This window comes from Pithys albifrons, chromosome 28, assembly GCF_047495875.1.
Source record: "Pithys albifrons albifrons isolate INPA30051 chromosome 28, PitAlb_v1, whole genome shotgun sequence".
In the NCBI taxonomy this organism is placed as follows: domain Eukaryota; kingdom Metazoa; phylum Chordata; class Aves; order Passeriformes; family Thamnophilidae; genus Pithys; species Pithys albifrons.
In genome coordinates this window covers 1,288,910-1,315,323 of record NC_092485.1, presented here as the reverse complement: position 1 = coordinate 1,315,323, position 26,414 = coordinate 1,288,910, and the positions used below count along the sequence as shown (strand labels likewise).

The following is a 26,414-nucleotide window of genomic DNA, read 5'->3' as shown; positions in this document are numbered from 1 at the left end:
TGGGGTGCCCTTGGCTTCAGAGGCACTGCCGGGAGGGGTGACCAGAGCATCATTTTGTCTCCTTCAGCTCCTGAGCATGTGGAATGTGGGCAGAGGTGGCTCAGCCCTGCACTGCTCTGAGCAAGATTTACTTCTCCCAGAAAGAACAAGCTCTGGGGATGGAGCCCTGCATGGCTGAGCCTCTGTGAGGCCCTGCAGCACCACAGTCCCCTGGTGTGGGTGAGGCTGTTGGTGCTGCTGGGTGTCACAGTCCTTGGTACTGTGCAGGGTCCCCAGCATGATGCCCTGGATATGCTCCAAATTCCCTGCAGTGCCAGAGACAGACTGGGTGCTCTGTGCTGGGTACCCCTCCTCAAGGTGGCAGTACAGGACCCCACTATGCACAGGGACATGCCCTGGGGATTGACCATTTCACTGGGATGTTGTGGACACACAGGGCTGTATGGTGACCCAGTCACACCTCCATCCCCTATGACCCACAGCAGGACTGCGGGGTCCCCAGAGTGGGCAGCATGGCAGGGCCTCTGTCCCAGGGCATGCTCCTGACTGGGTGCTGGGGGACACCAAAATGCCTTGTCCAGCAGTCTGGGGAGTGGGTGCAGAGCCAGGGCAGGAGAGCAGGGGCATCCACTCCTACCAAAAGCCAGAGGTGACAAGGAGCTGCCTTGCTGGCCAGGAGCACTCACCCAGTGCAGTCACTCACCCATCCCCACCTCAGCCAGCACATCGTCTCAGCCAGTGCATCCCCTCACCCAGTGCAGCCCCTCATCATCCCCCCATAGCCAGTGCATCACCTCATCCAGTGCAACCCCTCGTCCATCCCCCCTCATCCAGTGCAGCCCCTCATCCATCCCCCCTCATCCAGTGCATTCCCTCATCCAGTGCAGCCCCTCATCCATCCATCCTCCCTCATCTAGTGCATCACCTCACCCAGTGCAGCGCCTCATCCATCCCCCCTCACCCAGCACGGTCCCTCATCCAGTCTCTGCTAATCCATCCACCCTCAGCCAGTGCATCCCCTCACCCAGCACAGCCTCTCATCCATCCTCCCTTCACTCAGCACAGCCCCTCACCCAGCACAGCCCCTCATCCATCCTCCCCTCATCCATCCTCCCTTCACTCAGCACAGCCCCTCACCCAGCACAGCCCCTCATCCATCCTCCCCTCATCCATCCTCCCTTCACCCAGCACAGCCCCTCACCCAGCGCAGCCCCTCACCCAGTTTCCTCGCTGGCTCTGACCTAGAAAGCCACCACCGCCCCGGGCCCCGTCTCGCGGTGCCGCTAATGCACCGGGCAGGAGCCGCGTGCTGCAGATGGGGCCATGAGCCCCAGCCCTGCCCGGGGGCAGCGGGCACGGCGCCGGCGCACGCTGTGCTTGTGGGGCAGTAGGGCAGAGACGGCTCAGAGGACACGATGACACGGACAGGGACGTGAGGGGCTGTGGGATGCAACCCGGCATCCCTCTGGCTCGCTGGGGAAGCAGCCTGGAAGGAGTGAGGGCTGAGGTAGGTGAGGCTCGGCCAGGGAAGGTGTTGGGGTGGATTCAGCTGGGTGGGGGGTTGGGGTGAGCCCAGCCAAGGAGGCAGTGGGACACCTGGGTCTCAGCTCAGAGGGGGAGTGGGACAGTGAGGTCTGAGCGGGGATCGGCAGGGGACATCCAAGCCCCCAGCAGCATTCCTGTGTCAGCCAAATGTGCTCCTTGCCCAGTTGTGCCTGCATCCCTTGGCCTGACTCTTGCTCCTCCAGCAACCTGCAGCTGGTTTCAGGGTGTGGAAAGCTCTGGCTTTGCCTGGTTTGTTCAGCAGCACATCCCTTCTTTTGTTCCCAGTGTCACCATATCCTCCCTGTGCTCTGCAGCAGGGCAGGGACCTGGCACAGGGAACACCCACCAGTTTGCACCCGGGGTGTCTGAAGGGATGGAAAGAATGATGCTGCTCTCCTGCCCTGTCCTGCCTGTCCTTGGGCCTGGACAGAGCACAGGCAGAGACAGCACACAGCCCTGGGCTGTTTCTAGCACCAAAACATCTTCAATCCCTTCCTTGGTCAACTCTGGTTCCCACCCACCACCACTCAGTGGCCACTTGCTGTTCCCTGCCCTGACACCTGTTTCAAGCGTGGTGCCACCAGTAACACTTTCCCACCTGTCCAGGCTGGGGATGTTTCTTGGACACTGGAGGTCACCCCACCAAGGTCACCCTACTGGTTGGTCCCCAAGGGACCTCTCTGTCTGCATGACTACAGCAAGGGGCCCATGGTGCCACAGAGTGGGCACCTTTCTGTGCAGACCTGCACATGAACCGGGCAGTGGTGAGGAGCAGGAGCAGGGATGTGCAAGCCAGGTTTGGCCCTGTTTTGTTCTGACCATTTCCTGCATGTCCAGCAGTGCCACCACAGTGTGGCTGCGTGTTGGTGTGTGTCCCCTTGTGTTCTGTGTGCTCAAAACCTGACCTGATGTGGCAGGTCCTGGGTGGTGGTGCACTACTATCCCTGGGTGTTCCCTGGGGCCAGTTGAGTCACAGTGGGGAGTGACTGGGATGCTGCAAGATTTTTCTGGAGTTGGGAGCTCGTGGGGTGCAGAGCGAGTGAGCAGGGCTGGCTGCTGAGTCAGCACCTTCTGCTGCCGTGGCTGCGGGAGCAGTGATGGTCTGTGTGCTCTGCAGTGTGGGGGCGTCGCTCTGGAGCCGGTCCCTGGGGCTGTGCATGTCCCTTGGGGCTTGCAGAACCCTGGGGGAGTCTTTGTGTGACCCTGGCACCACTGTGATTTGGGGTTGTCCTTTTGACCTTGTTGGAGGTGGAATAGGGAGGTAGGATTGCATCCCACCCCAGCTATGGCAGCATCTGCACCCCTGTGAGCTGGGTACTGGCCCTGACTCTGCTCGTGGGCATGAAATGGAGCTGAGGCAGCAGCTTTTGGCATCAGAATCCCAGGGCATGTATGTCCAGCTCATGGCATACCCTGGGCACTGTCCCAGGCCACTGTGTGCTGCTGCAGGCCCTGTGTTCCCCTCGGGCAGGGTTAGGGGCTGCCAGCAGCATCCTCCCGGGAGGGATGCTCTGGAGCTGACCCCCGCCGTGCTCCGGCTGTCTCGCAGCTCCTCGGGCTCAGCACAGCCCAGAGGCAGGAGCAGCTGTTTGGCTCAGCTTCCCAAGAGCAGCGGGGGAGTGGCCGCCCTCCTCTCCTGCTCTGAGCAGGATTGGCGCTGGCGCCTCTTCCCTTCCCTTGAACGCTCCTTGCTCGGCTTTGGCTGGTCTGGGATGACCCCTTGCCCCCTCCCAGCGAGCCTGTGAAGTCATTTCTCTTCGGGGGCATCCCGTGGGGCACGGCTGTGGCCCCGCACGTGGCCCAGCGTGTGTGGGGGGTCCTGGCCCAGCTGGCCAGGGAGCGACACTGGATAAATATTTGCTGGGCTGTGCCACGTGCCAGGCTCAGTGGGTTCCTCCCTCCATCTGGGCATGGGGGATTCTCTCAGAAAGGGGCCCCAGGACCCCACTGGGCACCACCACCATTCCAGCACCGTCCTCTGTGCTGCCTTTCAGTGGCTCTGTATCTTGTGGTTTGGGTTGAGGTCCCCAGCACTGACCCCTGGACCCCCAGGGCTGTGGCAGTGGCTGCACGAGGTCTGTTTTGGAAGGGACTCCTGCAGCTGTGGGACTCAGGGATTCAGGGCACGTGGGGGTCAGTGCACACCCAGGGTGTGGGAAGCTGTTGGCTCCTGTGAGGCATCAGTGGGGCTGGATGCAGACACAGAGCAGTGCCAAGCCCAGGGCTTGACCTCACACACCCACATGCCCTGGGGAGAGCTGCTGGGAGGAATCTGTCCCCCAAGCCCACCTGCCTGTCTGCTTGCCACCTGGGGACCTCAAGCCCTGGCTTTGCCATGTGCCACATACCACCCTACTGCCTGTGGAGGGGCCCTCCTGCTGTGGGCTGAGGTGTTTGAGGTCATTGGCTTGTCCAAACAGGAAAAATAGGAATTTCACAAGCGGGCTGAGTCACTCTGCTCCCCACCCCAGCACTGCCCTGGGACTCTCTGAGCACTGCACGTGGCTCCTGCAGCCCCCGTGTGCCGTGGTGGCCCCGACCAGGCTTTGTGTGTCACCAAAAACTGCCAGCGGAGATCCCCAAACTGCCAGCGGAGATCCCCACACTGGGACATGCTTCCTCTGGGATTTCCACTGTTTGTGTGGGTTAGAGGGATGATTCTTCATTGTCTCTTGCAGCCCTACTGACACGACAACCAGGAGTGTGATTGGGGTCCCTGGCTGATGCTACTGTGGTGGGTGGTGGGTGCTGGCTCGCCCTGCACAGCATCGTCCTTGCTGTCACTGTGGTTGGTGGTGCAGAGCTGGGAGGGAGGCACAGCCTGGCCATGGGTTTCCCCCACCCCGTGCAGGAACCATGCACGCTCAGGATTCCATGGGGGGAGTGCCCAGCACTCCTCAGGGATCTGGGAGTCCAGGGCCAGAGGCCAGAGCAGGTGCTGCCTGGAGAACAGGGTACTGGATCAACTGCAGGATGTGATGTGCTGATCTTGGGCTGGGTGAGCTCAGGCAAGTCAGATCCCCCTTCCTATCTCAGTTTCCACATCTGCCAGCTCTCTTCAGCCCCTTGTTCCTTTGAGCATGGCCTCAGTGAAAGGTGGCAGATGCCAGTACCCAAAATTCAATCAGGAAAAACCCAGGGTCAGTGTAGCCTGACCCTCTGCAGGAGCTGGCACTGTCTGAGAGGGCACCTGGGGGTCTGGTTGGGGTCCTCAAGGGTATGGAGGTGTTTAGAGGGCCGTGGGGATTCTGCTGGAGTCGGGGAGGGAGTGATGAGTGTTGTGATGCCCTGAGGTGGTTCCTGATCTGGATGTGAGGGGGAAGCCGAGCCCCCCCTGCCCATGCCCATAGGGAGCCCCCAACCCTCTCAGCGGGATTTATGAAGCTAATTGGTTTTTCTGCCCCATTAAGTGGAGAAGAGGGGGAGGGTGGGAAGAGCCCAGGCTGTGCCTGTGTTTTCCTCACTGCTCCTGCCTCAAGTCACAGCACAAGGCTGGAGCCACAGAGCCCCCTCAGTGCTGGTGACCCACTGATGTGGGATGTGGGACCCCTGGTGCTGGCTCTGCATTTTCTCCCCTGTGACAGGAGGAAGGGGCCAGGCCAGAGTAGGAGGGACTGACTTTCATCCAGGATGGGCTTCAGGCAGACATTTGGGATCCAGCACGATCAGCCCAGCAGGGACACGGGTGTTGGGAGTCCCCTCTGTTTCCAGTAGGTGCATCTGGCACACGGGCAGATGTCTGTGCCAGTGTGAGACAGGTGAAGCAGGGACAGTTTGAACCCTCTGCTGAGAAATGGGCTGGGGTTGCTCCTCTGCATGGGGCCAGTGCCAGTGTTGAAGTCTGTGGGCCTGCTGTGATCAGCAGTGACTCTCTGCTGTCATCTCACACCAGGCCCATGGCTCTGGTGGGATCAAAGCTGCCTCTCCCAGCGGCTGTGATGCTCTACAGGGCTGTGTCGGGCTGGCTGTCCTGTCCTGAGCCCACATTTGGGCTCAGCTAAAGCCCAGAACACTGCCCAAGCTGGCTGTGGCAGGATTGAGGCAGCTGGCCAAGACAAGAAGAGGGAGGGGACGGTGTTTGGCATCGAGCCAGGCTGGAGGGACCATCAGGATGCAGTGCTGGCCGGGCTGTGCTGCTGTTGGCACACGTGGCTGTGGGGCTGTCCCCCCACCACAGGGCTGGCTGCCCGCGGGAGGAACCGGCGACCTCCCCACCGGCCTCTGGCCATCAGCTCCGGCCACAGGGTGGTGGGTGCGGGCAGGGGCTGATCAGCAGGGACAGGGATGGTCGGGTACCCCTGGCCAGCCATGCCTGTGTCGTGCCACACCATGCTGGGGTAAGCCCCGTGCAGCGAGTGATGGGGCAGCGGAGAAGGAGCCAAGAGGCGTTGCCGTTGCTTCAAGGAAGGAATTACTTATTTCCCAGCCCGCAGGGACAGGATCTGTCTTGCCAAGGCTGCATTTAACTCCCTGCCCGCCGCGGCCGGGCTGGCGAAGGTGTCCCCAGTGGTGTCACCATCCGGTGAGGACCCTGCTCTGCAGGGTGGTTCCTGCTCTGATGCGAGAGAGAGAAAAAGAGGACAGGAATAAGGATTTTGGTCGATGAAGGGCAGAGAAGGGCGGGTGGGTGTCCTTTCTGGGGCTATGCCCTGGAGTTACTGGGAGCGGCTGTCCCGGGACCCCACAGCGGGACTGCAGCGGGAGGTGATGCCTTTGGGGCGGGAGAACAGGAAGGTTTTGAGGGGCATTGGGACAGTTTGAGGGATGGCCTCTGGTGTCACATTGTGAACTGGATTTGGGGGGCATTGGTGCCGCCTTTGGGTATGTGAGTGGTGGCCTGAGGGCTCCGGGGACAGCTGGGGGGGCGATGGGCTGAGGGACACCCCCAGGGCTGGGGGCGGTGGCTTTGGGGGTCAGGATACGGAGACATGACCGCGGCGCTGGGGGCAGGGGCGGGCGGGGCTGGGAGCCGCGACCCCGCGCCCGTCTCGGCGGGGTGGAAATTGGGGGTGTGGGGGACAGCGGGCAGAGGGGACCCGGTGCCGCTGCCGCTTTAAGGCGCGGGCAGCGGGGCGGTCCCGCCGCCCCCCGCCCCTCTCGGCCGCCCGGCGGGGCCGCGCCGCGCCGCGGGCAGCACGATGCTGCGGGCAGGGAGGCCGCGCCGCAACCCGCGCCTCGCCAGCAGGTACCGCACGGGCTCGGGCACGGGCACCGCACCGGCACGGGCGGGCGGGGGCGCGGCCGGAGCCCGGCCCCGGCAGACAAAGCCCCGCGCCCCGGGGCCGCTCCGCGGGCGGTGCTTTGTCTCGGCCGCACTGCCGAGGGGAAAAAGGAGGGTCGGGGCAGCGCGGCCGCTCCCGGGACCGCGGCGTCGGGGCATCGAGGCGGCTCCCCGGAGATCCCCCCATCCTCCGCCCCGGCCCCCGCCCCGCACCTGCAGCGCGGCCGGGCCGAGCCCCCACGAGGCTCGCGGGGCTCCGGTGCTCCCAGCCGGCGGTGCTGACCTCGGGGATGCCGGGCGGGGGGTTCCGAGCGGGGCGCGGCCGGAGCGGAATGGAGCGGAGCATCCCCGCGCACCGCGCCATGGGCCGGGTCCATCTCCCCCTCCCTGCTGGTACAGCCCCCTCCCCGCGCCGGGGCTGGGGCCGGGGTCCGCATCCCCGGGTTCCACATTCCTGGGGTCTGCATCCTCGGTATCTGCATCCCCGGGGCCGTGCCTGGCTCATCCCGCCCGTGGTGGGTTCCGCCCGCCGGCGCCGCGAAGCGCGGCAGGACGGACGCGCTGCCCTTGAGCATCCCCATCCCCGGAGCTGCCGCGGGGCTGCCCGCGGGTGGGTTCGGTGCTGAGGGAAACGGGAATGGCTCTGGGTAAGATGGAGGGAATGGAGCACAAAGCAGGGGGTGAGTTTTGCCTCAGGGGTGACACTGCGACATGGCTGCCCCCGTTTGGAGGGGCTCAGAGGGGCACTCAGGGTGCCAGGGCTTGACCATGCTCTGGAAGTTTGTTCTTGCCGAGGGGCCAGTGGTGCTGTGGTTGAGGCTTTCCTTGCTGTGCTGCCTATGGCATACACGTGCCAGTTTGGGGGGGTCCCTCAACATACCAGCTGTGCACCCCATGAGACAGTCAGAGACCTCCCACAGTATGCAGCTTGGCTCCCCGGCCTCACCCTGTGGTTTGAGTGTTTTTGGAATGTCACCTGTGACCTTCCATGTTGTCCTTCCTTGGCACGGGATTGCCATGGAGAATCTGGGGTCACCTGTCCTGGTTCAGCCCCTGACTCTGTGCCCTGACTCTGTGTCCCTTTCCCTGTGGCTCTTGAGATACCTGTAGCCAGGGTAGCAGAGGCATCCCATGTATGGCTGGGAGAGTGTTTGGGGTTTCTCTGCCAGGTCCCAAAAGACAAGCTGAGCCACACAACACCCCATGTGGCTCCACCCATGTCCCCACAGGATGTGGCTCTCCAAAGCCTGGCCTTGCTCATGGCACTACCTGCTTGGAGAGGAGCTTTGCTGCAGGCTCTGGGGTGGAAGTTTCTGTCCCAGTGGGAAGTCATGCCCAGCACAGGGCTGGTGGTGGGAGATGCTTGGAGTTGAGCAGCTCAGTAGTACATCCTGGGCACGTGGTCATAGTGAAATCCCTTCCTGGGCAACAGCACCTGTGGGCTCTGTCCAAGAAGATGCTGTGGGGGTGCAGGGGACTGTGTCCATCCTGTCTCTGGCCAGTCTCTGATGGACCCTTCCCTGATGGAAAGAGCAGGACAGAGTGCTGGCCATAGGGTGCTGGAGCTGCCTGTGTTGCTCCATCTTGAGCTTTGGGCATCCTGGATGGGATAGTGGTGACTGTTGCTTGTGCCCTGGCACCGCAGTTGGCACAGGTGCCCTCTCCTCTGCGTGACCACACTGTGCTGTTCCCAGAGTCATAGTGTCCCTTGAATGACACTAAATTGCTTCACCAGCTGCTGGAGCTCTGATGTTTGCTGGTCTTCTGTACCTCTGTGGCCCCAGCGTGGAGAAACAAGCATCTCTGGCAGGGACTGGGGGTGGCTGCAACCCCCCAGCTCTGCTCCCTGCTGCTGCACCACAGCTTGTCACCGAATCATGGCATGGTTTGGGTTGGAAGGGACCTTAAGGCTCTATGTTGTTCCACCCCCTGCCATAATCAGGAACACTTTCCACTAGACCAGGTTACTTCAAACCCTGTACAACCTGGCCTTGAACACTTCCAGGGACGGGACAGCCACAGCTGCTCTGGGCAACCTGTTCCAGTGTTGTCTCCTCCATCCTCTTGAAGCCCCTTGAAGGCTGTGAGGCCTCGCTGACCTACTCAGCTGCTGACCTGAAAGGGGACATGCTCATCCTGCTGGAAGGTGCACCGTGCCCGTCTGTGCCGGACTGCCACGGGCACAGCCCCGTGCTGAGGATCCCACTGGGCCCGTGGGGCACCCGGGCAGCTTCTGACCCAGCACAGCACTGACGGCCCTGCAGATGGGGCTGTGCACGCTCTGCTGAGCCCCAGCATGGAGCAGCAGCCTCAGCACAGCTGTGGCACCCAGACCAGCTGCCTGTGGCTGCTGGGCACTGGAGAGGGGGAACAGGGTGCGGTGGGTGGGGGCCACCCAAGGAAGGGTGGATGCTGTGGAGCAGCTGGTTTGTTTATTCCAGCGGTCCTGCCCTTTCCGACAATCCCAACTCTCTCGGCGGGGCATGTCTCAGGGGGTTTGGTGCCAGCTGTAGTGCTGCCAGCCCTGTGGTGTGGGTGCTGACTGCCTGCACTGCACAGGTGTCCCCTCCATCCCCTCCAAGACCCATAGGGCCTTCCTTAATGGGGAGATGTAGGGTCACTGGGGCTTGTGTGCCAGTGGGGCATCGACCCCATGCCAGGTTGGGCTGAAGACAGCCATGACCCCTGCGTGCCTTGTCCCTGCCATGGGCACTACCAGGAGCTGGGTTTTGCCCCAGCAGCCCCTGGAGCAGGGAGACCTGCCAGGTGGTGGGACCCACCAGGCTGGACAGGGGTCTGATTCTGTCTGTCCCTCACAGCTGGGATGAGAGCAGCTCCATCAGCAGCGGCCTCAGCGATGCCTCTGACAACCTCAGCTCGGAGGAGTTCAATGCCAGCTCCTCGCTCAACTCCCTGCCCTCCACCCCCACGGCCTCACGCAGGAACTCAGCCATAGCGGTAGGTGCCAGCAGCACCCTGACCCTTCCTGACACCAGTTCTGGCTTGGTTCTACTGCCTCATCAGGAAGGAGGGGATGGAGGGTGCCAGTGTGGGAGAACAGGCACAGCACAGGTTGTCTGGTACACCCTTCTCCCAGCTGGCTTTCAGGGGATGGGTTTGGGGTGGGTGCCAGGAGCGCCCCTGACTCTGCTCTGCCCACAGCTGCGAACGGACTCTGAGAAGCGCTCGCTGGCAGAGAGTGGGCTGAGCTGGTACTGTGAGGGTGAGGAGAAGGCGTCCAAGAAGCTGGACTACGACAGCAGCAGCCTCAAGATGGAGCATGGCTCCTCCAAGTGGCGGCGGGAGCCCTCGGATGGTGGTGAGGAGGGGCCCAAGGGCGGTGAGCTGAAGAAACCCGTCAGCCTGGGCACCCCGGGCTCCCTCAAGAAGGGCAAGACCCCTCCAGTGGCTGTGACCTCCCCCATCACCCATACAGCCCAGAGCACCCTGAAAGTGGCAGGTGAGACCCAGTTTGGGCAGGGTGCGGCTTGTCTGATGGAGAGAAGGTTGGGTGATGTCTTTGCGCACCTTCTCAAGCACATTGGCCACAAGATGCCCTGTGGCTGTGCTTGGACCCGGGAGCTGGGTGTGGGCTTGAAGGGGATGCAGGGCTGTGTGTCCCTGCAGGTGGGCTTGGGGTCTGTACCTGCCCCATGGCCTCGTGTCCACATGCCAGGCTGGTGGCTCAGTGGGTACACCAGGGACCTGTCATGCCCATTCTCCATCACATCCTTGTGTCTCCAATACCCATGTCTTGTCTGGACTAGTTCACTCCCAAATGTCCCCAAAGCCTCCTGGGGACACTAACCTGTCCTTCAGTGCCACCAGGCAAGCCGGAGACCAAAGCCACTGACAAGAGCAAGCTGTCTGTGAAGAGCACGGGCCTGCAGCGCTCCTCCTCCGACGCCGGCCGTGACCGCGCTGCTGATGCCAAGAAGCCGCCGTCGGGGCTGACGCGACCCTCGGCCTCCGGCTCCTTCGGCTACAAGAAACCAGCCCCTGCCACCGGCACGGCCACCGTCATGCAGGCTGGGGGCTCGGCCACGCTCGGCAAGATCCAGAAGAGCTCCGGCATCCCTGTCAAGCCGGTCAGCGGGAGGAAAACGAGCCTGGATGTGTCCAATGCAGCCGAGCCCGGGTTCCTGGCCCCGGGGGCTCGCACCAACATCCAGTACCGCAGCCTGCCCCGGCCGGCCAAGTCAAGCTCCATGAGTGTGACCGGTGGCCGCAGCGCAGCCCGGCCGGTCAGCAGCAGCATAGACCCCAGCCTGCTGAGCACCAAGCCCGGTGGCATCTCGGTGTCGCGGCTCAAGGAGCCGTCCAAGGTCGGTGCTGGCCGTGGCACACCGGCCCCTGTGAACCAGACGGACCGCGAGAAGGAGAAGGCCAAGGCCAAGGCGGTGGCGCTTGACTCCGAGTGTGGGACAGTGAAGAGTGTCAGCTCACCAGAGAGCACCCCAAAAGCACAGGCCAACCTCCCACCAGCAGCCAAGGTGGCTGAGCTGCCCCCCACACCTCTCAGGTATGGTCCTTCCCCCTCCAAGGGCAGCAGGTGCCTGGGATGGCTGTGCCCAGCACCAGCAGCTGAGTCTCACCTGTTTCCTTGCCCACTGTCCCCTCCAGAACGGCTGCCAAGACCTATGTGAAGCCTCCCTCGCTGGCCAACTTGGACAAAGTCAACTCCAACAGCCTGGACTTGCCCTCCTCCAGTGAGCTGCATCCCCCTCACACTGCCAAGCTCCAGGACCTGCACCCGACCAGCGGGCACCTGGCACCTTGCTTCAGCCCCAGCCCTGCCCCCATCCTCAACATCAACTCGGCCAGCTTCTCCCAGGGCCTGGAGCTCATGGGTGGCTTCAGCGTCCCCAAGGAGGGCAGGATGTACCCCAAGCTCTCTGGCCTGCACCGCAGCATGGAGTCCCTGCAGATGCCCATGAGCCTGCCCAGTGCCTTTTCAGGGGGCAGCACCACCACCCCCACCCCTGCTGCTGCACCCCCTGCCAGCACGGAGGAGGAGGAGGAGGAAGAGTCAGGGGAGCTGGGCTGGAGTGGAAGCCCCCGGCTCACACATCTGGACAGGTATGGCTGGAGGGAGGGTGGGGTCTCTGGGGCACCTCCATGGGCTCAGATCCATCTCTGCTGTCCTGCCATGACCTTTGCCTGCTTCAGAGCCTATTCCTGCCACATTTCAGATAAAAAGCCCCCTGTCCCTGCAGGTAATCACCATGTGTCCTTCCCTCATCTCTGCAGAGATGTCACTGATTTTTCCTTCCCTTCCAGTGCCAACCGTGACAGGAACACCCTGCCCAAGAAAGGGTTGAGGTAAAAGAGCTCAAATCACTTTTGGATGGTGCTGGGGAGGGAGGGAGGGTATGTGGACCTTTCCAGAGCATTGCCCTCGAGCTGGGGAGGCTGGGCCACATCACGATGGGCAGGATCTGGGATGGTACTGGTCGATCTCACAGTGCCTGTCTGTGGCTCCCCAGGTACCAGCTCCACTCCCAGGAGGAGGCCAAGGAGCGACGCCACTCTCATGCTGTCACTGGGCTTCCTGAGTCAGATGAGCAGCAGGAGCTGCCCTCGCCCTCTGCCCTCCCCATGGCACTGGTTGGGAAGGGTCCACTCACCAGCATCGGTCAGTGCCCTCCACTGCTAGCCTCTCTCCCTTCCCTCCTGCTCTCTGTGCTCCCCATGTGATGTGCTGGTGCCTCCCTGGGCGCTGCTTTTCTCCTTGTTCCTCCTCAACACCTCAAAATCTGGTGGTTTTGGTGCTGAGTTGTGACCAGGGATGTCCACCACCTCTGCTTCAGGGCATCTCATTCACCTTCAGGGCTCAGGCTGTGGTCTCTGCTCCTCTGAGGGTGCCTGGTTGGGAAAGGGGTGAGCCTTGCCCTGCTCTTACCAGGACCCGCAAGTCCTAGAGTGTTTGGGTGGTCCAGGCAGACAGGCTGGGGCAGTGAGCTCCACTCCTGCACCTGCAGGTGATGTTTTCTGCTGTGGTGGTGCCCACCTGGCCCTGGGGTGATGGATTTGTTTCTCAGCCCTGTGGTGACCTTGGTGCTGGTGTCCAGGTCTTCCCAGCCTCAGTCTGCCCTTTAGCTTTCCTCCAGCCCCTCCCTGCTCTGGGACCATGATCCTTCTTCCTCGCTGCATCACAGTTCCCGTGGATTGCTCCCAGCCCTGCTTCCCCATCCCAGCCCCAGGCCCCCAGTGTGACTCTGACCCTGCTTCCTCCCCGCTTTCTCCTTGCAGTGAGCCCCACTGCCACCTCAGCCCCGCGGATCACCCGCTCCAACAGCATCCCCACCCACGACTCCACCTTCGAGCTGTACAGCACCTCCCAGATGGGCAGCACCCTCTCCCTGGCTGACAAGTCCAAAGGCATGATCCGCTCGGGGTCTTTCCGGGACCCTGTGGACGATGGTGAGAGTGTGCTGTGCTCCTGCGCAGGCAGAGGAGGCTCCAGGGGGGTGGTGGGGCTCTCTGCACACCTGCCCCTTCCTACTGGTGCTACAGCACTATTGTGTGGGTCAGTGCATCCCATCCTTGGCATCAGGGCAGGGACAGCAGCCCTAAAGGGCCTGGTGGACTTTTCTGTGCTGGCATCTGCCCTGGGCCAGACCCCTGTGGGTGTCCAGTGTCCTTGGGTTGGCACCAGGGTACTGTGGCATTGTGGAGGAGGGAACCCAAGTGGCCAAGGATGGTGGCAGAGCTCCTGAGCTCAGCCAGAGGAGGGTGCAGATGGAGCATGTTCCCTGCCACATACCAAGGGAGTTCAGCCAGTAATGGCCAGTGCTGAGTAGCTGCCATCCCACCCTGTGCCTCCCTCAAACCCTCTCAGAGACCCCTACCACAGAGAACCCTGTGCCCTGCTTTGCCCTGGCCTGCAGCCCCTGGGGTGCCACTGGCCAGGGCACCCTGACACCCACCCTGGGTTTTCCTCTGTTGCAGTTCATGGATCGGTGCTGTCCTTGGCCTCCAGCGCATCCTCCACCTACTCCTCCGTAAGAGCTGCCTCCGTGCTGCGCTGCTCTCTGCATGGCTGGGGGATGTGGGTGGGATGGGGGGCTCTGTGCATGCCTCTGCCTGCTGCTGAGCCTGTCCTTGCCTCGCTGCCCCTCTGACTGCCTGCCTCTGTCTGTCTGTCTCTCTCTGCTCTCACGCTGCCAGGCTGAGGAGAAGATGCAGTCTGAGGTGAGCCCACACCCTCTGCTTGTGCCCGCTTGTGCCCTCGGCAAGGGCAGACTCCTGGCCCCTCTCATCCCTCTGCTCTCTTCCCACAGCAAATCCGGAAGCTGCGCCGCGAGTTGGAGTCCTCACAGGAGAAGGTGGCCACGCTGACGTCCCAGCTGTCTGCTAATGTGAGTCCCCACGGGAGCCACTGCAGGACACACTGCTCTGTCCCTCCAGGGCATGGGGCTGGTGCTGGATGTGCCCATGGGAGTCCTGGTTTTCCCCTTCATCCTCTTGCATCCCACGCCTGGCAGTGGGTGCTGACCCAGCTGTGGGTGTTCACCCAAATGTGGGTGTTCACCTGTTTCTCCACTTCTCCCAGGCCAACCTGGTGGCAGCCTTTGAGCAGAGCCTGGTGAGCATGACATCCCGCCTGCGGCACCTGGCAGAGACTGCTGAGGAGAAGGTGGGTGCTGAGTGGGCACTGGTGGGGCTCATGGGGCACAGGGTTTTTGGGCTTGGGTGATGCTGCAGCAATGACTGTCCCAAGGCTGCTCTTGGGGTGGGCCCTGCACTGCCTGGATTCACTCCATGGCTCCCGGCTCTGTTTCTCCAGGACACAGAGCTGCTGGACCTGCGAGAGACCATTGACTTCCTGAAGAAGAAGAACTCAGAGGCTCAAGCTGTGATCCAGGGTGCCCTGAATGGCACTGATGTCACCCCCAAAGGTAAGGCATGATGCTGCAGATCTCCACCACAGGGACGCAGCCCTTCCTGAGCTGGACTGCTCCTGCTCAGGCTGGCACAGGGCCCCAGAACACACTCTCTCATGGTGGGAGCTCACATGAAGACAGAGTCCCCTGGGCAGCAGCTCTTTCCCACCTGAGACCCCTGAGCATGTGAAGCCAGAGCTGGAAAGTCAGAGCTGTCACCACAGTAGTTCTTGGTGCTGGTGTATAGGAGAATGGGCTGGTCATCCTCCTGAGGGCATATCCTTGCCAGACCCTTTGCTGACAGCCAATTTTGGCTGCTGATCTTGGCTTTGTTCCCATAAATGCTGTTTCTAGCCCCAAAATCCCTGTGTGAGTGCAAGGTGCTGGCAGGGAGGTGGTCTGGGACAGCAGCAGGACAATGTGCTCTGGGCATCTCTGTGGTTTGAGGTAATGTCTGTGTGGTGTCTGAGCCCCATGTCATCCTTATGAACAGAGCTGAGAAGGTGTTGGGTGAGAGGAGGGTGCAGGGAGGGGAGTGCAGAATGCTCTGGCATTGGGGCACTTGCAGGTGGCTGATCCCTCCTTTCCTGATCTCTCCCACTTCTCTGGCTGACCCCAGAGCTGCGCATCAAGCGGCAGAACTCCTCTGACAGCATCTCCAGCCTCAACAGCATCACCAGCCACTCCAGCATTGGCAGCAGCAAGGATGCTGACGCAAAGAAGAAGAAGAAGAAAAGCTGGGTAGGTTGGGCAGGGCGCTGGCACAAGACTCAGGGCTTGGGGAGCCGTTGGCAGGGTCTGCCCATGGTCAGCCCTGCAAACCACCTGCTCTCGGTCTGCCTTGGCCTCATGGTGTTGGTCCCCTCTGACCCCTGGGGACAGCAGTGGTGAGGAGTGTGTAGCTACCATGTACATGTTGGCAGGGAGTTCTTCTGCCCCTCTTGGAGTTTCCCAGCCCTGGCCCTGCACGTCTGCTTCCTTGTGTTTTCCCCCATGTCAGCCTGCAGGCTGTGGCAGTGTTGGGGGCTGGACACCTCAACCAGGCAGCCCTTCCCTGCATCATGCAGCTCTGAGCTGGATGTGTGATTAAGTCTTGCTTTGTTTTGTTTTTTTCCCCTATGCTGACCTCAACCCTTTTTTTCCAGGTGTATGAGGTAAGTCCCACACTGTGCCCTCCACACACACTGTGCCTAACCAGGGTTCTCACTCCATTTCATGGGATGACACTCATACACTCTGCATCCCATCCATCCCACTGGAACTAACTCCAACACAGGCCATCCTGGGTCCCCAGCTGGGTTGTGCCCACCTTGGCTGTTTCCTTGGTTGTTAAGGCCAAAGAAGTATTTGAACTGCTTGGAGGCAGCAGGAAGGGCTCGGATGGGACCTGTCCCCTGGATGGGGACTGTCCTCTTCTTGCCCAGGGAAGGCAGGCACTCTCCTGACTCCCTGTAACTGCATCTTTTGGGATGGGAGCCTCCCTGCAGCCCTGCCTGTGGCACTGAGGACACTGTGGTGTGGTGTTGCCCATCTGTGCATCTTCAGGGCTGCCTGATGTGGCCCCGAGTGGCTCTGTCTATTCTGGCGCCCATATGGGTCCCAGCACTCCCCTGCTTCCACCATCAGCATTGCTGATTACCCACTTTTTTCACACTGCAATGCAATGCTTTTGCTTTTGGGACACACCAGGGCAGCCTGCCAGGTGGCTGTGGGGATTGGGATGGATCCTATGTGTTCTCCGCCCCTTCTTCCTCCCACCTGCCCTCAGAGCAGGCCCTGGCGCTCCAGAGAACATGGTGTGGGCTTGGGATGTCTGTCCTACTGCTCCCCCACAGTCTGGTGGGACCCAGATGTGGTTTGGTCCCTGTGCAATGTCCATTGCCCTCCCTGGCCTCAGCCCTCTGCTCACCCCCACTGTGCTCTGTGTGTGCTGTGTGCATGCTGCATGCCCGGCCGGGACACCCCACGGAGAGCTGGCTGCCCCTCTGTGCTTCCAGCAGGGCCCACGGTGCAGAGGGAGGTGTGGGGCAGGACCCTGGCTCTGCAATGGCTGAAGAGAGGGACAACCAACCCCCTGAGCACTGCTTGCTGGGGTGGCTGTAGTGGGGTGAATGTGGGGATGGATCAGCCCATTCCGATGAACTGGGATGGTGGTGCTGTGCCTGAACATCCCAGTGTAGGTGCTGGTGGGAAGGAGGATCAGAAGGCATTGTGATCAGGATGTGGGTCCCACCCTTTGGGACTCTGGTGCCATCCAGGCTGGGATAAGTGTTGCCTAAAGTGCTGTGCACTCCATCCTTTTGCTGTGCCAGCAGAGCAGGGTTGGGCTGGAGCCTTCCCACAGCATGGTGGTGGGCACAGTGCTGCCTTGGTGGTGGGTGTGGTGGCACTGGTCCCAGCTCAGACTGTCTGTGGGTGAGACTGTCTGACAGGGCCAAATCTCTGCTTGTGAGGCTGCATTGTCAGGCTGTCTCTAACAAGAACATTTCCCTCTCCTGTAGCTACGCAGCTCCTTCAACAAGGCTTTCAGCATCAAGAAGGGCCCCAAATCAGCCTCATCCTACTCGGACATCGAGGAGATCGCCACGCCGGACTCGTCGGCCCCCTCCTCCCCCAAGTTACAGCATGGCTCCACAGAGACTGCCTCGCCCTCCATCAAATCCTCCACTTCCTCCTCTGTGGGCATCGACACGGCTGAGTATGTGGGGCCAGGGAGGACACCAGTGGTGGGGGCTGCAGGCTCTTACCCTGGGCATGTGCAAGACATGGTCTCTTCCTTGGCCCAGGCTCTTCCAGACCCACAGCGAGGGTGAGCCGGAGAAGAAGGAGGTGTCTGAGCTGCGGTCAGAGCTGTGGGAGAAGGAGATGAAGCTGACAGACATCCGCCTGGAGGCCCTCAACTCTGCCCACCAGCTGGAGCAGCTGCGGGAGACCATGCACAACATGCAGGTGAGGACCCCTTCCAAGAGCCTGGCTGCTCTCAGTACCTGGGTGCCCACAGTCCCTGTGCCCCCACAGCCATCCTGCACCCCAGGGTGCTGCTGTCATCCAGCTGCTCACCCTGTGCTCTCCCTGCTTCTGCCCCAGCTGGAGGTGGATCTGCTGAAGGCTGAGAACGACCGTCTCAAGGTGGCTCCGGGGCCCTCAGCAGTGCCAGGCTCAGTTCCCAGCCACATCACAAGCACATCGGCCTCCTCGTCACCACGGCGCTCCCTCGGTCTCACCCTTGGCCATGCCTTCAACCCCAGCCTGGGGGACTCAGGTAGGGGTGATGGAGCTGCTGGCAGATGGGGAAGGGCTGGGACAGGGAGATGTGTGTGGTGGCAACGTGCTGCTGCTCCCATGGAGTGAGCAGGGGATCTGTCATGCTGCTGATGCCACCATTGGCCACAGCAGGATTTGACTCTGGCTGGGCACAGCCAGCTCTGGTGGGTGGGCTCTCCCTGCTGGCACAGCCTCACTGCTCCATCCCCAGACGTGTCCCCCATGGACGCTGTCAGTGCTGGCACCCAGAAGGACGAGCTGACGCTGCGGGTCGTGGTGCGCATGCCACCTCAGCACATCATCAAGGGGGTAAGAGTGGGCCGTGTGGGCACCCTGGACTGTCCCTGTGTCATTCATGGCTCTGCTCAAGGGGCAGAGGATGCCTCTCAGGGGCTGGACTTGGTGCTCCAATGCTGCACACCTCTGCCTTGGCTCCTAGGACCTCAAGCAGCAGGAGTTTTTCCTGGGCTGGACCAAGGTGAGCGGGAAGGTGGACTGGAAGATGCTGGATGAGGCTGTCTGCCAGGTCTTCAAGGTAAGAGCACGAAGAGCCCTCTTGGAGAGCCATCCTTTGACACTGCTCCACCAGGTCCTTCCCATCTCTCTTGGAGCTGCTCTCTGCCAGCCCTCAGGGGCACTGACAGCCCTGTTGTTCTCCACGTAGGATTACATCACCAAGATGGATCCTGCATCCACGCTGGGGCTCAGCACCGAGTCTGTCTATGGCTACAGCATCAGCCACATCAAGCGGGTGCTGGACACGGAGCCGCCGGAGCTGCCGCTGTGCCGCCGGGGCCTGACCAGCGTCGTGGTGACACTCAAAGGTCAGTGTGGCAGAGGGGCTCTGTGGCTGTGCCATGTCCCTGCTGTCTTACGGTGTCATGGGATGTGAGCAGGACCCTCAGCCCTCCTCTGCCTGCAGGTTTGAAGGAGAAGTGCGTGGACAGCCTGGTGTTTGAGACACTTATCCCCAAGCCCATGATGCAGCACTACATCAGCCTCCTGCTGAAGCACCGCCGGCTCATCCTCTCGGGGCCCAGCGGCACCGGCAAGACCTACCTGACCAACCGCCTGGCCGAGTACCTGGTGGAGCGCTCGGGTCGGGATGTCACCGAGGGCATCGTCAGCACCTTCAACATGCACCAGCAGTCCTGCAAGGTGAGGGCAGCAGAGTCCCTTTTGGTGCTGGTGCCATGGTCCCTGTGGCCATCATGCCATGGCCCCACACCTGACACCTGCCCCTTTTGTTGCAGGACCTGCAGCTGTACCTGTCCAACCTGGCCAACCAGATCGACCGGGAGACGGGCACGGCGGACGTGCCGCTGGTGATCCTGCTGGATGACCTCAGCGAGGCTGGCTCCATCAGTGAGCTCGTCAATGGCGCGCTCACCTGCAAGTACCACAAATGGTGAGAGCCCCCTGCACCCCTCCAGTGCAGCCCCCAGACACACATGTACTCCTGGAGAGGTCCCTGGGCTGTGGGGATGGGGCTGCACAGGTCTGCTGTGTCCACATCAGCTCTGCCATGGGCAGGGGTGACGCAGAGGCTTTTTCTCATGGTTCTTGTCTGTCACTCACTCAGCCCCTACATCATCGGGACCACCAACCAGCCTGTGAAGATGACCCCAAACCACGGCCTGCATCTCAGCTTCAGGTGGGAATCATGCATTCCTGGTGACCATCCCTGTGGAGTTGTGGGAACAGAAGTCATGACTGAACCCTGGGCAGTTCTGGAGTCACATCCTATGACTGGGGACCCTGATGAGGACCAAATCCCAAGCCTGTCCTTGCCATCCCAGCAGGCCCTGATTCCCCAGCCTTGGGCACATGCAGAGTGGGGGTGTGAGGGTGCTGGGGCATAGGGCAGCGTGTATGGAGACCCAGCCCTGACCACCCAAGTCCTTTCCCCAGGATGCTGACCTTCTCCAACAATGTGGAGCCGGCCAATGGCTTCCTGGTGCGCTACCTGCGGCGAAAGCTGCTGGAGTCGGACACAGACATCAACGCCAACAAGGAGGAGCTGCTGCGAGTGCTGGACTGGGTGCCCAAGCTCTGGTACCACTTGCACACCTTCCTGGAGAAACACAGCACATCTGACTTCCTCATCGGTACGGCCTTTCCTCACCCCCTGCTCTGCCCCGTGCTGTGGGGAGTCCCCAGGAACTGGGGCCAAACCCTGCCAGAGGGGCCTGGGGGGCTGATGTCCCTGTGTCCCCTGGTCCCACAGCCACAGCTGGTGGGTGACACACACGTGTTGCCCTTCCTGAGTAGCCTTTATTCCTGTGAGAGCTGTCACTGTGTCAGTCAGGGCTGCCTGTCCTCCCACCACCCTGGGAGAGGAGAGCTCAGAGGAGCTGTGTTTTTGTGGGTGGTTCCCCCATGCCTCACCATGCTTTTGGGGGATAGACTGAACTTGGCAGGCCCATTTCTTGCCTGGGAGATATCTGCCCACTGTGCCAGGTGAATGCTGCCTAGACACTGCTCCCAGGGCATTCTGCCAGCCAGGTGTGCCCACCTTGGTGCTGTGAGCCATGGGGCCAGTGACAGGAGCAGTGGGACCCAGCTCCCATTTCCACTGTCTGCCTTCCCCCTGCAGGTCCCTGCTTCTTTCTGTCCTGTCCCATTGGAATTGAGGATTTCCGGACCTGGTTCATCGACCTGTGGAACAACTCCATCATCCCTTACTTGCAGGAGGGGGCAAAAGATGGGCTCAAGGTACCCAGTGATGCTGGCACATGAAAACACAAATCAGTGTGTGGGCACGCTGGTGCAGCCACAGGTGGGGAGAGGAGGGGCACTGGGATCGTGGGTGCAGGTGACATCTCTGTCAGTCCCTGCCATGTGGCTGCTGTGGGACGTAGTCCTGGGGGGCTCAGGGTGCCACACTGCCAGCTCTGACTTGTGCTGAGGAGGTGATTGCTGCTTGCCTCCTGCCACAGGTCCATGGGCAGAAGGCAGCCTGGGAGGACCCCGTGGAGTGGGTGCGGGACACCCTGCCCTGGCCATCAGCACAACAGGACCAGTCCAAGCTGTACCACCTGCCCCCGCCCACCATTGGCCCCCACAGCGCCGTGTCCCCCCCCGAGGAGCGCACTGTCAAGGACACGACGCCCAGCTCCCTGGACTCGGACCCGCTGGTACGCCGGGCACCGCGAGGGGGCTGGCAGGGGCTGGCAGGGAGCAGAGCGGGGTGGAGCTTTGCTTTGGCAGTTAATTTTCAGTGTAAAAAGCCCGATTTGGGGATGCAGAAGCACTTTGCACTGCCAGGAGGAGCAGTGGGTGCAGGGTGGTGGCACCAGCAGATGGTGATGTGCCAGTGAATGTGCATGGCGTGACACCCCACAAGGCATTGTGTCCACATGCAGTGCACAGGCACATGTTCTCATACATGTCCTGGCATGTTACCTGGAGAGGCTGCTGGCTCGCTGAGTGGCTGCCACAGGTGATGCCACCTGCTGCTACTTTGGCACACTGACCCTCGAGCATCCCAGCCATGCCTGAGGCTGGATCCTGGTGCATGGGAGGGATTTTGCAGCATCTCTGGGGGATTTGCTTTACCCTCTAAGGAGCTTCTCAGGGTGGGTGGTTTGTTCAGGAGGGCAAGGAGGGCCAAGTGGCCTCCTCAGGCATCCGTGGGCCTCCCATCCCATTTGGACTTGTGCCACACTCCTGTCCCCACAGATGGCCATGCTGCTCAAGCTCCAGGAAGCCGCCAACTACATCGAGTCTCCAGACCGTGAGACCATGGTGGACCCCGACCTGCAGTCGACTCTGTGAGGCCCGGACATGCCAGCCCAGGCAGAGGGGAGCTGCCAGACACCACTCCTGCTGGGCTGCTCTCCTTTTCCTTTGGCACCCAGGAGCGCAGGGCTGGCGAGCGAGCAGAGAGGAGCAGGGCTCCGGCATGTCCCGGCAGAGCATGGGGAAACTCGGCTCATCCATGGGAGAGCACGAGGTGCCATCTCCCCTCCCAGCCCTGGGGGTAGGAGAATCCTGGTTTCTCTTCTTGTTTTATTCTGTCTCTATTACAAACTCTCGGGCTTTGGGACCAGGGCGATCGCTGCAGCTGAGCCCCCACTCCCGGGAGCCGCAGGAAGGCCCCTGCGTGGGGCAGGGACCCCGCGGGAGCCACCTGGGCCGAAGCTGGGGGGCACAGAAGGAGTGTGTGGCTGCAGGACAAGAGCGTGGGCATGAGGGGCTCCAGCTCCCTCTGCACCTTCTGGGCAAAGCTGAGGGAGCTGCCTCTGCAGGAGCTCCTGCCTGGTGCCAGCAGGTTCACCGTCCCACCTGTGCAGCAGCCGCTGCACCAGGACAGCCCCAAAATCCCCGCTTCGGTTATTTTATTTTGTTTCCCCCTTCCCCTTTTCCTTTGGCCGAGTCCAGACTTTGCTTTGGTCCCTTTTTTTTGTTCTGCTTCTCTTTGCTTTCCTGGCCTGGAGCCCGTGGCCTGGTGCCCACTGCTTCCCTGGCAGCAGCGCCTTTCCCCTTCAGTTTCTTTGCAGCTGTTGGTTTCACCACTCAGACCACCTCTGTCACAAAACTGGTGCTCACTGGACAATCTCCAGTCCCTGAACCCACCTCCTGGGGCCACACAGCTTGGCTGAGGGGGGAATTGGAGGCCAGTGGCAGTGGGATGCTCCCAGAGCAGCCCCTCAGCTGGCCAATCCTCCCTCCCCAAAGGCACAGGGCAGGGAGACAGGGCTTCTGCCAGGCCAGGATGCCATGGGGCATCTCCTCCCTGGGACACTGGGGTAGGGGGAGGTTGATGCTGCCCCATCCCTGGGCAGCCAGATGCCATTCCTGTCCCCTTGGTGCTGTGGGGCACAATCTGGCCCCCATCCCCTTGGTGCTGCCAGGCCTGGGGATGTGGTTTTATGAGCCTGGGGTTGCTCCCTGTGCCACCCACTTCTCCCAGCCCTGTGCCCTCCTGCAGCCTGGCAGGGTCCTGCTGTGCCCTGTGTCAGGCTGGGGACATCTGGGACTGCCATGTGTCCCCCTGGCCTTACCTGGCGGTGTCACTGGCCAGGCTCCTGCATGGAGTGGGTCAGCCCTGGTGCTGCTATGGTGCCTTAATCCCCAGCCATGTGGGAAGGGGACACGTGGGGCTTGGGATAGTGCTGTCATAGCCTATTGCAGCTCCACTGTCCTCTGTCCCCAAAGCCAGCTTGGCTGGGATGGGACAGGGATGCTGGCACCGGCCAAGCTGCTGCCTGCAGCACCCCTTGCTGGCTTGTCCCCAGCCATGGCTGTGAGTGCTCTGCATATCAGCACCCCCCTCCTGTGCCCACCTGGGCTCTGGGGGCTTCCTCCTCCCCTCTGCCCTCCAGCTCCGCCCCAACACTCAGCTGGGGCCCTGGAGAGACATTTGGGGAAAGATGACCCCAAGGCCAGGTCTCAAGCCTACCCTGTCCCCAGACCCTGCCAGGCTGGGGACTGGGCAGCCCCAGCCCCCTGTGCTGTGGCTGGTGTGGCCTTCAGGGACGCCTCACACCCCTCTGGAATGGGCATCTCCCGCGGTGCCCTCGGAGGCAGCCGCCACCTCTGCCCTCGGTGCTCCCGGACGGTGTGTCCCACCTCGCCGCCCCATGGTGCTCACTCCTCCTTCTGCCCGACAGCCTCTCGCTGCCACCGGGGCCGGCCAGCCCAGCCCCTTCCCATGGGATCTCCTGGGATCCCTTCTGGCACCTTCCCGTGGGGATCTCCGGGGATCCCCTCTGCCCCTTCCCATGGGCATCTCCAGGGATCCCCTCTGCCCCTTGCCACGGGCATCTCCAGGGATCCCCTCTGCCCCTTCCCACGAGGATCTCCTGGGATCCCCTCCGGCCCCTTCCCACAGGGCTCTCCTGGGATCACCTCTGGCCCCTTCCCACAGGGATCTCCGGGGATCCCCCTCTGGCCCATTCCCATGGGGATCTCCTGGGATCCTCTCCAGTCCCTTTCCTCAGGATCTCCTGGGATCCCCTCCAGCCTCTTCCCACGGGGATCTCCTGGGATCCCCTCTGGCCCCTTCCCATGGGAACCTCCTGGGGTCCCCTCCAGCCCCTTCCCATGGGATCTCCTGGGATCCGCTCCCCACGCTGGCTTGGGCGTTAGGGCTTTCTGTTCGCCTTCTCTTGTGTTGCCGCTGTCGGCCGAGGACTCGCTGTACATAGACCCGTCGTGGAACGCCCCGTGTGGGTTGGGGGTCCTGGCCCTGCGCCTCGCCCCTGGGTTTGGGTTTTTTTTGTACTCTGTGATGACTGTGCTGTGCTGACTTCTTTTCTGATTGTACGAGACACCGGCTCAGCAGCTGCTCGAGGCTGGTGGTGGGGACGTGTCTGTCCCCTCCAGCCCCTCGTGCCCTCCTCAGGGCTCTGGTGCCCAGGGTGGGAAGGACATGATTCACCTTTGGGGGCTGCCCCGTGCCCAGGTGCCCTGAGGAGTTCCATGGGAGGAGGGGCAGCCTTGCCTGGGCTTTCTTTCTTTTCTGGTACCCCCAGGGACCCACCAAAACTCTGACCAAACTGTCCCCACCCAGCTGCTATGTGTCCCCCAGCCTGTGTCCTGCAGGTTTGTCCTGCCCCCATCCAGACTGGGGCTGCCCCTCAGCCTGGGCAGCTGGAGGTAGGTGGCATGTTGGGCTGTGATCCAGGAGGAATCTCCAAGGGAAGGAGAGGGGAAGCAGGTGGGTCCTGGGATGGGCATAGTGGGCAGGGCTTGGCTGGGCTTGCCTGGCCAGCAAGGCCAGGTCCTGATGGATTCCTCCTGGCTTACACCAAGCCCCTCGTGTCCCCAGGCCTGGCAGCTGTCTGGGGGCCTGGGGACCAACGCCTGGCTGTGGGCTGAGCCCCTCTGTCCCCAGAGAAAGGGTCCAAGGATTGCACTAACTAATCCCCCTGCCACCTCCAAGGGTGCCCGTCACCTCCAGAGGAGCTTGTCACTCCCCATGGGTGCCTGTTGTCCCCAAAGGTGGTGCCTGCTGCCCCAGTGGTGCCTGTCACCCCCAAAGGAGCTGGTTACCCCCAAAGGTGCCTGTTGTCCCCAGAGGTGCCTGCTGCCCCCAAGGGTGCCCAACACCCCCCAAGGGTGCCTGCCACCTGCAAAGCTGCTGGTTGCCCCAAAGGTGCCCATCACCCCCCCAAGGGTATCTGCCACCTCCAAAGGTGCCAGTTGCCCTCAAAGATGCCCCTGGGAGCCCCCCTGAGGGGCTGGAGGAGGGCAACACCAGTGCCTCACCCTCCTGCCCCCTCGAGCTGCTGCTGCCCGGTGGCCTGAACCTTACAATTTTAGCTTTTTTCTATTAAACACAAACAACCTTTTTTTAATTAAATAAAAGATGAAACGGACAAATTCCTGTTTTAGATGATCTGTGTAATTGACTGGGTTTTGTGTTTCTTAACTGCATGGTATTCCTGCCGAGGGGTTTTATAGCACTTTTTAAATTTCTCTTTAAGATTTTGGTCCAGATTTCTACTGCTCTCGCCTGTCTGTCTTTGCTTTTTTCCTTGCACCCTCCACGTTTGTAAAGTCGCTCCATTTTATACCTGATGTTGAGACCCAGCCCCACGTTGTACATAACTGCGGGAACAATCATAGGGAACAAACAAACACCATCTGGACTCTTTCCACGATTCGTTGTTTTTACTTCAAAGAAATTTTAAAAGAAGCATTAAAAGGAAGCCAGGAAAAGGCTTGAGGATATTGTGAAAAGACAGAAACAAATCCAGCCCTGCACCAAGTCAGCTCCTGCTGCCCACACTGCCCGCACCAACTGGCATGTCTCCTTCTCGGTCGTCTGTCTAACACCATTGGATTCAATAAAGTGATCTCCTGTACTGCTGGCTCCTGGTCCTGTGTCCGTGGGTCTGTCCCTGTGTGGGAGAGGGGAGGGCAGGAGTACCACTGCACATCACAGAATCATGGAATGGTTTGGGTTGGGAGGGACCTTAAAGCTCATTCAGTCCTACCCCCTGCCATGGGCAGGGACACCTTCCACCAGCCCAGGTTGCTCCAAGCCCCGTCCAGACTGACCTTGGACACTTTCAGGGATGGGGCAGCCACAGCTGCTCTGCCCAGCCTGAGCCAGGGCCTCCCCACCCTCCCAGGGAAGAATTTCCTCCCTATATCCCATCTAACCCTGTCCTCTGCCAGTGAGAAGCCATTCCCCTGTCACTCCTTCAGGCACTGGGAGGGACTGTAGGGTCTCCCTGGAGCCTTCTCTCCCTTCTCTTCCCAGCGCTCCCAGCCTGTCTGCAGAGCAGAGGTGCTCAAACCCCCTTAACATCTACCCTTGTCATTGGTAGTTGCCTTCCTGCAAAATGTAGGAAGGGGGCTTGGTAGAAACGCTCCTGGGTTGAAATCTTGGCTGTTCAGCAGGATGCTGGGAGCAGTTCTAGGGATTGGGGACACCTCTCCCAAGGTCACAGTCCTGTAAAGTCTGGGGTGGGCAGAAATGCTCCTGGTTTGAAATCCTGACAGTTCTGCAAGGAAAGCAGGAGGTCCCTGTCCTGGGATGGGGG

At 61.4% G+C, this 26,414-nt stretch overlaps 1 protein-coding gene across 2 annotated transcripts in view; it reads left to right on the top strand.

Moving 5' to 3' along the window:
• The window catches only part of NAV1 (neuron navigator 1), a 77,101-nt gene extending 51,377 nt beyond the window's left edge, over positions 1 to 25,724 (top strand). The window contains exons 7-32 of one of the 2 annotated variants that reach the window (XM_071578768.1): positions 9,586 to 9,724; positions 9,929 to 10,226; positions 10,586 to 11,288; positions 11,390 to 11,845; positions 12,047 to 12,088; positions 12,253 to 12,401; positions 13,019 to 13,189; positions 13,718 to 13,770; positions 13,937 to 13,960; positions 14,050 to 14,127; positions 14,322 to 14,405; positions 14,556 to 14,667; positions 15,272 to 15,393; positions 17,154 to 17,350; positions 17,439 to 17,601; positions 17,740 to 17,914; positions 18,128 to 18,225; positions 18,356 to 18,451; positions 18,581 to 18,740; positions 18,839 to 19,074; positions 19,170 to 19,324; positions 19,499 to 19,570; positions 19,828 to 20,024; positions 20,513 to 20,631; positions 20,856 to 21,053; positions 21,598 to 25,724. In XM_071578768.1, the coding sequence (XP_071434869.1) occupies positions 9,586 to 9,724; positions 9,929 to 10,226; positions 10,586 to 11,288; positions 11,390 to 11,845; positions 12,047 to 12,088; positions 12,253 to 12,401; positions 13,019 to 13,189; positions 13,718 to 13,770; positions 13,937 to 13,960; positions 14,050 to 14,127; positions 14,322 to 14,405; positions 14,556 to 14,667; positions 15,272 to 15,393; positions 17,154 to 17,350; positions 17,439 to 17,601; positions 17,740 to 17,914; positions 18,128 to 18,225; positions 18,356 to 18,451; positions 18,581 to 18,740; positions 18,839 to 19,074; positions 19,170 to 19,324; positions 19,499 to 19,570; positions 19,828 to 20,024; positions 20,513 to 20,631; positions 20,856 to 21,053; positions 21,598 to 21,693 (4,393 nt within the window). In that variant the 3' untranslated portion in view covers positions 21,694 to 25,724. The remainder of the gene's footprint in view (positions 1 to 9,585; positions 9,725 to 9,928; positions 10,227 to 10,585; positions 11,289 to 11,389; positions 11,846 to 12,046; positions 12,089 to 12,252; positions 12,402 to 13,018; positions 13,190 to 13,717; positions 13,771 to 13,936; positions 13,961 to 14,049; positions 14,128 to 14,321; positions 14,406 to 14,555; positions 14,668 to 15,271; positions 15,394 to 17,153; positions 17,351 to 17,438; positions 17,602 to 17,739; positions 17,915 to 18,127; positions 18,226 to 18,355; positions 18,452 to 18,580; positions 18,741 to 18,838; positions 19,075 to 19,169; positions 19,325 to 19,498; positions 19,571 to 19,827; positions 20,025 to 20,512; positions 20,632 to 20,855; positions 21,054 to 21,597) is intronic. The other variant, XM_071578769.1, reaches the window with a different exon arrangement.
• Positions 25,725 to 26,414: the final 690 nt, after the last annotated feature.